The sequence below is a fragment of the Sceloporus occidentalis genome, unplaced genomic scaffold (genome assembly GCF_023333645.1).
Source record: "Sceloporus occidentalis isolate IW3139 unplaced genomic scaffold, rSceOcc1.0.p SCAF_71, whole genome shotgun sequence".
In the NCBI taxonomy this organism is placed as follows: Eukaryota; Metazoa; Chordata; class Lepidosauria; order Squamata; family Phrynosomatidae; genus Sceloporus; species Sceloporus occidentalis.
In genome coordinates this window covers 278,083-289,145 of record NW_028317051.1, presented here as the reverse complement: position 1 = coordinate 289,145, position 11,063 = coordinate 278,083, and the positions used below count along the sequence as shown (strand labels likewise).

Here is an 11,063-nt window from a genome sequence, read left to right as displayed (position 1 = left end):
GAGAGTTTATTACTCCTTTGAAGACCAAGGCTTTTTTTTGTTATTTTTACCATATGGTATCGTTTGAGATTTGATGTATGCACACAAATTAGGCTTAATGGGAACAGTGTATGTACACATATACACACACACCGTATTTGCCAGAATATAGGCCGCACTTTCAGTCCCCCACTTTAAAGACTTAAAGGGTGGGGGTGGGAGGGTGCGGCCTATAATCAGGGTTTAGCGCAGGACTGAGCAATTCGTATCGCCCGACGCCCAGGACGTTCCGGGCGACGGGCAGGCTTAGGATACAGATCCCCCGCAGCGCTGCAGGGGACCTGCATCCTACTCTGATACGCTGAGACAGCCTCCCCTGCCAGCACTTTCCACAGGGGGGGGGCCACGGGAGATAGTAACAGAAAGTAAGGCAGTCATATAGTAACAGTGTACCTGTGCTAGAGCAGTTACACTAGATCTGTCACCAGAAAGCCAGCTTCTGTTGACAAGAGAAAGTCCAGGCTATAGTTCTGATATCCCATGCAGATATGATCCTGCTGCTGCTGCAAAAGACAGGATGTAACAGGTACATTTTTTGTGGCTGTAGTACATCCATAGGGGTAAAATGGGGTTAAGAGTAGATCACTTCAATAGGCAGTCCATACACAAAAGCCATTATAGATTTACCTGAAGAAACTGCTGCCGCTCCAGAGGTGCTTGAAGTAGCCAGTTAGTGATAAAGCTCCCTTTGAAATCAATGCACACGTGGCCTAATAAAACCCTGCGGAACTCACACTTAAGCATGCAGATGCAGACTGTTGTACATGAGATGTGTTTACCTAAATGCATGCCGCACAATGTAAATAGCTGCTACAGCAATAAGACAGCAAATGCCTGAGTTGATTTTCATGTTTACTTAAAGGTTACACTACGCTATCATATGCCTAAAAGGACAAAACTGTTTGATGTGCTCCTGTAAAATATGAGCATACTGAAGGAACTGTCCTGCCTCTTAACTCTGAGCTACATGCTGGCTCCTACAGAGGTGAAATCAGGTTGTCACACAGCCTGTTTGCTGTGCATTGGCAGGGGAAGGCAGTGGTGGTAGTTCACATTAACAAGCCATTATTAAAATAACTGGCTTCTCAAAAAAAAAAATAGAAACTTTGAGACAGCAGTGTTGCTTTGGAGCTAGTGTGGTCCATTAGATACGTTTTGACACCAAGATTACTATACAATTACTCTTAGAAAATTGCCAACGAGAATCTAATGGTAATCAATTTGATTCGTTTCACTTTAGAAAGGACAGTTTTTGAAAATAGTACTTCTAACACCCAAGGTGGTAAGCAACACAAATATATTTACAAGCAATGGAAAGAAAATGGCTTTATTTTCACTTCTGTAAATTTTACAGAATCTCTCTCAAAATATAAAATATTCTGTTAACCTATAAATTGTTTTCCGTAAGACCAAAAAGCAAACTTTGCTTTAATCAGGTTTCAATACTACAAAAAACATTTTATGCAACTTTATTTACAGGTTCAAAACATTTGCAATTTCAACAATTCTTTTAAAGAAAATTATGGGGGGGGGGCAAACTGATAAATATATGATAAACCCATGTCAAAATGTAAAAAAATAGTACAAGTGCCAAATTATCATGTAGGCTGAATTCAATACTAACAAAAACCATAAGGTTAATTTAACAAATCCAACCCTTTAAAGGCATGAACTCATATTTAGCTCTGACATCAATATTCTAAGCAATTTCTGTTTAATGTGGACAGCGTTAATTAAGCAACTGTTATTCAAATATAAAATGGTACATAAGCCTATCAGATCTAGGGCCCTCTATGTGCCTGTTTTAAGAGCATGTCAGTCAACAATTATTGATCTGCTTGAAGAATACTAAAAATTGTGCTGGCAAACTGAATTTATGGATGTCTTAGTTCTGCTGTAATATACCATTTTAGTTGGAACACAGTGGGATGTATGCTTCTTAATCTCCATCTGTGGACTTGAAATGGTCTTCATCCACTGTGGAATAAATATGGCCTTCGTTGCTGAGGAATTCCAGAGCTTGCCTGAGTAAAGAAGAAAAAAAAAAATTAAAATTATGCACACTAAACCATTGTTTGTGAATCTCAAAGCTATTCCATGTAAAACTAGCTACAAACGTAAAACAAATATATAAAGCTTAATTTTACATTGTATCAGATGCATTTAAATGACACATACTTTATTGTGTTCACATTCATTCCATGAAGTCTTGCCTTCAGATCGTCAAAGGCCATACCTTCACTGCCCCTGCAGCTTTTGATCAGATTCAAGATCTAGGACAAATTGACATTTATTTATTTTTTTACAAAAGATTATGGACCTTAAGTTCCTTAACTGATTTAACAACATTATATGTCAAAGGTGGCTGGCAATGATCTGTAAAAACATAACTTTTCTGCGGCACAGAGGCCTAAAAGCCGTTGAGGCATTTAATTAATCCTAAAATTAGGAACAGCTTGGAATAAGAGCAGTATTCTAGCATTAGCTGGAAAGCCATGATACGAAGATCTATACAAAAAGTCTTTTATAAAACTATAAACACTTCAATGTTTTTTTTTTTTATTATTATTATTATTTACCTGGCTCTGTTGTGGTGTTAGGCCATTTGTTTGCATATCATTACCACCGTAAGCTCCTCCACTGGTGTCCATTCCCAACCTCCCAGGTGTGCTGAGGGGCATGGAAGAGCCACCTCCTGCAGACTGGAAAAAGAGGCATATTCTAGAAAACCTCCAACATTCATATAAAAGTAAATACTTCTTCTACAAAGTCTTATATAACCAGAAATTGTATCCAATGTTCCAGCAAATATACAAATTGAGAGTTTGTCCATTTAACCCCTTAAGGACCAGGCTGTTTTTTATTTGTGTACCCTTTGTGACCAAAGCTCTTGTTTAGCTGTAATTTATCTCTTCATCCATTTAGTGTACCCCCACAAGTTATGTATTGTTTTTTTTTTGTTTTTTCTTAGTACAATGGCCATACCAGGGAAGATACCATTCTTTTATCATATCTAATTTCCTATAAAAAAAATGGGGAAAAAACTCATTTGAAAAATTTTACTTCTCCAAAAAAACCTAAGGAAAAAACCTGTGAAATAGATTCTACTATTTAGAATTAAGGATAACGTATTCATTCAAAAAAAAAAATGTTTGTTGCATAAGAAAAGAGGATTATGGACACTAACATTAAAACCCAAGAAGTGCTACTGTGAGGACAAAACCAAAAATTCCCTTTTACTGTAAGGGGGAAGCTATTAGATATAATTGACTCGGTTATGTCATCTAACAAAACATTTCCACATACAAGTTCACAGAAATACAGATACATGTTTAACTATAACAACATGCATGTTATTCTGTACCAACCTGACTCTGGGAATTGAGGATCAAGTGAGACTGGACAACCTCCAACATATGAGATACAAACTCATTCATGTCTTCTATTGGTGCAATTTTAAACGCAACAACACTTTTTTTATTCTGGAACAAAGAAAAGTCTCCATGTAATTTTAACATTTGATATATTTGCTCCTTTTTGAGTATGAGAAGAGGGAATTACCATCTACATATTTTGCTCATACAGTTATTGGGAAGCGCATACAGTGATGAATGGTTTTAACCCCTCCAAGATTCAATTTCTTTCTTCCCTAAACACTGGGGGTGATTTACCATGTTAACACCATTATTACCTTTTTCAAATTTTTTGGAAACCACAGATAAAATAAAACATTACTAGCGCTAATATGTAACAAGTCTATAGTAAAGCAGAGAAATTTATTTTTTTGCTGAGTTGCTTCGGATTTTTCTGAAGAAGGTGCCACTACTGAAAAATAACCCAATTTTATGTTTGGCAAAATTCTCGGATTACAGCAACACTAATATATATACATACACACACACACTTCAATAGGAAGACTTTACACATGCGCACTGGGGTCTACACAGACCTGTATGCAGGGTTAAGCATACATGCAGGGCATTTAGCTGGACGAGAGAGGGACATGCATTTGAAAAACAGACCACACAGCTCTCATATGCATTAGAGTGCATATGATGGCTGGAGTGTCCTTTTAAAATAACAATACGTCTCTACAGTTTAGAGACCATGATCACATTTATTTTTTTTACCTGGAAGGAACGTAGGTGGCCAGCTACCTTCACGTAACTCCCAGGAGGTACTACTATACTTTCACAGCTTGATTCCTACAGACAAAAAAACACATGGGTAATATTAGAACAAATAAAAATACACGACGACCCTGATTATAAGACCCCATCGCTGCAGGGGATCTGGATCTTAGTCTCATAGTAAGACCTATTTAAGGTCTGATTATAAGACGACCCCGATTATAAGAGGAGGGGTATTTTTCAGAGCATTTGCTCTGGAAAAAACCTCGTCTTATAATCGAGCAAATACGGTACCACAGGAAAAAACAAACAAAAAAAAACAAAAACTTACATCTGTATCCACCCACTGTCTGACATCCATGGGTGCTGCAGTCATATCATCCACTTTATATAAGATGTTTGTGGGAGCCTTTTCTGCATGTCTGACGATTCCAACAATTGTAACCTACCAAGACAAATGAATTTAGAGCACTGAAGGTAATCATAATAATCCATACTACACACACTAAACACAAAACTACATTGGGCCTTGGAAACAATTTTTTTTTTTTTTTTTTTAAATCAACCTGTTTGTTAGAGGTCATTACAATGTTTAAATTTCATAACTATGTTTTGAAGAGAAATTACTCACCTGAGAAAGCTCAACATCTCCTATCCTGAAAACTTCATCACTCTGAGAGGCAGAGAGCAACTGTGATACGGTGCATGGCACTATCTGCTGCGCCCTGGATCTCTGCAAGAAAAAAAAAAGCAGAATTATACATAGTATAATGTAGTATACATAGTAACATAGTACCATGTATCAAGAAACTCATTATAAAACAAGCTTTAAAGAGGTAGTCAAGACCATTTTTTTTTTTCCAGGAATAGAGATGGGAAGGTCGGGGAGGAAAAAAAAAATGATGTATCTGTGCTTTCTGGTCCCCAGGTACCATGTGACCATGAAGTACCAGGTACATCCTGGTTGCGAATGGGTTAATACAAAGATATTTTTGGAGATCTCTTTATAAATCGTAACTTCCAAACACACAGGCATTCCTTAAGACTGGAAGAAGTGGGTTCCGTCAAACATAGAGAAGGTTTCTCTAACAGTAGGCAGTAAATTAAGGAATAGACTGCCATCTGAAGTTGTTTTAGCCAATTCAATCAATATTCAAAAACACAAAAAAAACATAAGGATGTTGTACTAGATGTGAAATGCATACAGGGTTATCAAACGTGAAAGTAGACAAGGTAAGGTCCAGGGTAAGATGACATTACTGTCACGTAACTATAATTAATTGCTCAGAGTACATATTTGATTTTAACACTGTACATATTGCCATTGGGATTAATCTATTTGACTATAATATAGATGATAGTAATCAATTGTCTATGCTTATTATATTTAGGGATGCACCGATATATCGGTGGCCAAAATATATCATCCGAAAAGGCCATTATCGACAAAATGCCGAAATAAAAAGACGGCCGAAAATATTAGCCCGCAGAGGCCAGGCTGCTTCTCTGTGTGTTGGTCACACAGTGTGCGAGCAGCGTCTCTTGTACCAGACAGAAGCAGGAACCCAGCTGAGTCACGTGAATGCACGTGACATGACTTTGCTCTGTTCCTTCTTCCCCTGGGGGCAGGACAAGAGAGGTTGCTCACACAGCATTTGAGAGGGAAGCAGCAGGGCCCCTGCAGAAGTCTGCAAGTGAGAGATCTGCAGTTCTAGTAAGGGGGTGTACTGGGTGCCTGGGCATGATAGGAGCCAGTACATGCTGTAATCTGGGTATGCCTGGGCACGATAGGAGTGTCATTGCTGTTAATTACATATAATATGAATGGTTTTTTTTGTCCAATTTTGATGTGTTACTTTTAATAAAAGTGTGGTTATTTTTATTTTTTTATTAAAGCTAGAGGGTCATTTTCAGTTTCAGTCAAGTGGATCCTGAATTTTCGGTTTCGGTCCAGACTTTCCATTTCGGTGCATTCCTAAATATTGACTGTTCTTATATTATACCTGAAGACTTTATGAAAATGCATTTTTCTTGTTAAATGCAAATGTGTAATTGTCGTTTATTTGGAGTATTTTCATAACATTTACTGTTTTGTTTATTTCTATTGTGTGCCATTATGCTCTATAATAAAAGTTGCTTTGTTTACCTGGAAGTGACTTGTTCTTGTTGTGCGCTATACCTTTAAATCGATGCATGAATTTCATAAATTTTTGGTTTAACACACAGCAGATAACCCTTGAAAGTAGGCAGACAAGATTGATAAAAGCTACTGGAAAATATTCTGGATTCTAAATATATATTATGTATGCGAACTTTATCCAGTTGATTTTAGTAGTATGTATTTTTAAAGACCAATGACTGCCTGTCCAAATTTGAATGATGAGTTAACCCCTTCAATCCCCTATGGATGTACCGGTACGTCCACCCCTTCTTCCAGTGTCAGGGACACATCCCTGAAGCTGCATGGGAGATCAGGCTGTCGTTTGACTGCTGTCTGATCTGATTTTAAACTGCGCGATCGGGCATTCCCTTCCGGGTTGCGTCACTGCTGAAGTTCATTGGAGGATAGAATATCCCCTGCAGGGGATATCCTGTCCTCCGATGAGGCACAGAAGCTGCAATCTCAATGCACGTCTGTGAGGACCTGCATAGAGATCACATTGTGATCGGTAAAGGGGGATCGCGGGAAGGGGAGTGAGAAACCATGTCTCTCACCCCCCTCCCATCCTGAAACAGAGAAGGAGAAAAAAAAAGTTTATTCATTTAAAAAATCATTAAAAAAAAATATAAATACTAAAAAAAAAAAATAAAGCGAGCTAAGTGATGTCCTTGTGACATCACTGGCATTAATAACATGTTCAGGAGGTCCCTAAGAGGACCTCTAACTATTTTTTTTTAAAATATATAAAAAAAATACAAAAAATAAATAAAAAATTAAAAAACCTTACATCCCACTGCCCTAGCATAACATCTACCCAGTATAACCCTCCTGCCCCCATTCACAACCCCCAAACCCGTTAAGCCATAGGCATAAAAATTATACAAATGGGATTGAAGGGGTTAACAAGCGTCAAAGTATAAATATTTCCTATTTGCATATCTTGTATTTACTAACAAAGTGTTGTCAGCTTGCCTTTGTAGCAAAAAGTATCAGCAAAAGAACATAAGTTATACATTGTAATAACATACATACCGATTTCTTTTCTCCTTGGGTGGGTGCTGGAGACCCAAAACCCCCAGGTGATTGCATGTAACCACCACCGCCTCCTCCTCCCATTCCTGAACCACCGTAACCACCATCAAAACCTCCTGGCATACACAAGAAAAAAAGGATAACGCCAATGAGCATACTTTAATATCAAACAATTGGGTCGCTATAGACTCAAGGCAAGACAATAACTCAGTTGAGAAACAAATTCTTATGTGCTAAACAATCCAAACTCACACCTAAAATGACCTGTCACATATATCTAAGGGTGCCCCACTCAGAATTTTTGTTTTAAAGTTACAATACTAATAACATACCAAATTAACGTACTTGAAGATTATCCTTGCTAATCCACCGTGTAGCCAAACCACTATATACACACGTTTAATAATACACGAATGTCTTAATGTTTTCCGTTTACGGGTAAATCTATATTTGCGGACCCTGTACCTCATGGCAAGGGTGTCGATTACTTCATGAAAAGGACAAATAAGCCTGTCAAACAGCTAGTAGTTTGAAAAAATAACGTTTTGCCCACTTTAATTCTGTCTTGAAAGTCTATATTGTCTCTAACACTTCCCAAGACAAAGTGAGGAAGTGCAAACCTCATCAAACCGGCCCTCCCCAGCCACTTGGTGTGTTAATTTACCGTGATTGTTCCACATTGTGATCTGCCTCGGTTTTCTCCACGAACAAACCTGCTGCGCATAGCACAAGGATTCTTGGCGCGCTATCCGACCAGAGCCAATCACAGTCCCCGCCCACAAAACGTAGTCGCGCGCCAGCTTACGGTAACCAATTAGAATGGGCCGGCGAACGTTCTAGCTAATGTCGTTAGCGTCGCAGTTCAATGATTCGTGGTCGGCAGGTTTCCTGACCATCTTTGATGAGGTCATTGTTATTATTATGTATTAGATTGTTTATTTACATATTTAGTTTGTTGTTTCTACTACGTCAGTCCCGGTATTTCAGGTTTGGATTTGCGGACAGAGCCGTGAGCTATATCATCGTGTCTTTTTTTTCATTTACAAGACGTTTTAGTGACTGATACCTCATACAGCCTCAGCAAAGATAAATGCGTGTTAAAGTACTTTAGCCTTTGAGTGCCACTGGCTAGTGTGGCCACATTCAGCCATTTTATCAGGACACATATTAATTTCATATGTTTCTCACCAGCATATGTAAAGTGCTTTACATATACCGGTGAGTAACATGTGAAGTGTATAGACCGATTTGAAAAAATAATGTGGTCATCCTAGAGCAGGGGTGGGCAATTAATTTTCCCATGGGGCCACATGAGAAATTGGAATGGTTTTAGAGGGCCAGACCAACATACGAAGGCTCCATGCACATTGCCGTAATGGGGCCGTATTCCAGCCGCCCGATTTGCGGCCAGAATACGGCCGCCATTGAAAATGAATGGCGCTGTAATACGGCGCGGTGAGCAACCGGTGTTTCACCCCGTTTTACGGCGCGGCCCCCGTGTCTGCCAATGGAGAGGGGAGCGGTAAGGAGCACTCCCATCTCCTCTCCGCAGCAGCACGCCGTAGTTTCGCCTGGGTTACGGCCCGGGCGAAACTACAGCAGTGTGCATGAGCCCTTAACTTCATTCTACCAATACCTGTATACTGCATACATATACTATCCCTTCTTAAAAAAATGGTAAATGACGAGCGTGGAACGATTGTCCTGGCACTCCCCAAGGTCCGCAACGAGCATCCTGGCACTCAGAAGTTACAGTGGCATCACTTACTCAGCATCGGGAAGCAGTGAAACTACAAACTCCGAAGCCTTGTCCATTTTGTTAACTTATGTGCTGTTTAATAAAGTTATTCAAGCCTACGTCATTGGTAGAGGTGCTTGAATAAGTAAGGCCTGAATAACTATTAGCACAGCACAGAAGTGAACAAAATGAACAAGGCTTCGGAGTGCATAGTTTCGCTGCTTCCCGTTGCTGACACCGGACTCATTGGTGAGTCACCAGGACACTCTTTGCGGGCCGGTCCGAGCTATTCAGCGGGCCGGATGTGGCCCGCGGGCCGTGCTTTGCCCAGGTCTGTCCTAGAGCATACTTTCCAATGTCATTTTTTGTGGAACAGTCCTAATTTCCCGGAATTTTGGGGATCATGGGCCAATTAGAGACACTGAAGATCTCTCCTGGCATGCAGAATGGCCTTACTATGAGGCCTCCTTTGTGGCAATCCATTCTGTTAGTCAGTTTGATTGATGCTACATAAGTCCAGACTTTGCTGTGGCATTCGGTTCCATTGTGTCATTGGCTCTGACCTTATGGATCGCCCTAGGGGACCACAAACTTGGAAACATCCTGGTAAAAAATAGAACCATCCCATGTGTCCCATCGCTTTTTCGGAGGGGAAGCAAGTATAACCGCAACATGGAGTTGCCAGCATAGTCAATTGTAGTGTCTTTCAGGGTCCCAGGCACACAGTCAGCAAGGTGACTATATAAACCACTTGCTTGTCACCCTTGGAAGGGTTCTTTTACATAGCTATACACTTTGCTCTGTCCATTTTGGAGCCTCAGATAACAGCAAATACTGTCCTAGTGATGGCTCAACTGAGTGTGATCAAGGGGGGTCATGCCTGAGTGGAAATGTCAAAATTGGGCCCAATTGGCCATTTCCCCTCCGTGGTATCATGTGATTCGTAGTGTTACAAGTTCTCAGGTGTGAATGGGGAGCAGGTGTGTTAAATCTGAAAAAAGAATTGTTGCTCTACAAAAACATGACCTAGGCTTTAAGAAGATTGCCAAGACCCTGCAACTGGGCTGCAGCATGGTGGGCAAGGCCATATAGCGGTTTCACAGGACAGGTTCTTTTCAGAACAGGCCTCGCCATGGTCGACCAAAGAAGTTGAATACACGTGCTCAGTGTTATATCCAGGGGTTGTCTTTGGCAAATAGACGCATGAGTGCTGCCAGCATTGCTGCAGAGGTTGAAGGGGTGGGGGGGTCAGCCTGTCAGTGCTCAGACCATATAACGCACACTGCATCAAATTGGTCTGCATGGCTGTCGTCCCAGATGGAAGCATTTTCTAAAGATGATGCGCAAGAACACCCGCAAACAGTTTGCTGAAAACAAGCAGACTAAAGACATGGATTACTGGAACCGTGTCCTGTGGTCCGATGAGACCAAGGTAAACTTTTTTGGTTTTAGATGGTGTCAAGCATGTGTGGCTGTAACCAGTCAAGCGTGGTGGTGGGAGTGTCATGGTCTGGGCCAGCATAAGTGCTGCCGGCACTGGGGAGCTACAGTTCATTGAGGGAACCGTGAATGCCAACATGTACTGTGACATATCGAAGCAGACTGCGCCGCAGGGCAGTATTCCAACACACCTCCAAGACGACCACTGCCTTGCTAAAGAAGCTGAGGGTAAAGGTAATGGACTGGCCAAGCATGTCTCCAAACTTAAACCCTATTGAGGATCTGTAGGGCATCCTCAAACAGAAGGCAGGAGAGCGCGAGGTCTCTAACATCCACCAGCTCCATGATGTCATGGAGGAGTGGAAGAGGACTCCAGTGGCAACCTGTGAAACTCTGGTGAACTCCATGTCCAAGAGGGTTAAGGCAGTGCAGGAAAATAAAGGAGACAGCACCAAATATTGACACTTTGGGCCCAATTTGGATGTGTCCACTTAGGGGTGTCCTCACTTTTGTTGCCAAGGTG

General features: G+C 40.6%; 1 protein-coding gene across 1 annotated transcript; it reads right to left on the bottom strand.

Moving 5' to 3' along the window:
- Positions 1-1,978: 1,978 nt before the first annotated feature.
- LOC149286241 (replication protein A 32 kDa subunit-A-like) lies at positions 1,979-8,042 on the bottom strand. Its single transcript, XM_089494334.1, has 9 exons — positions 8,027-8,042; positions 7,363-7,478; positions 4,801-4,902; positions 4,501-4,614; positions 4,170-4,244; positions 3,408-3,521; positions 2,619-2,741; positions 2,218-2,312; positions 1,979-2,063 (listed from the first exon to the last, which is right to left on the bottom strand). Exons 1-9 carry the CDS (start codon positions 8,040-8,042, stop codon positions 1,979-1,981), a joined length of 840 nt encoding a protein of 279 aa, XP_089350460.1.
- Between the last annotated feature and the right edge of the window lie 3,021 nt (positions 8,043-11,063).

What these genes read in the sequence shown, in the direction of transcription:
- LOC149286241 (XM_089494334.1), bottom strand. An exon ending in GAGATGTTGAGCTTTCTCAG is followed by an intron (nt 4,615 to 4,800) that starts GTGAGTAATTTC and finishes TTGTCTTGGTAG; the next exon opens with GTTACAATTGTTGGAATCGT. An exon ending in GCCACCTACGTTCCTTCCAG is followed by an intron (nt 3,522 to 4,169) that starts GTAAAAAAAATA and finishes TCTTTGTTCCAG; the next exon opens with AATAAAAAAAGTGTTGTTGC.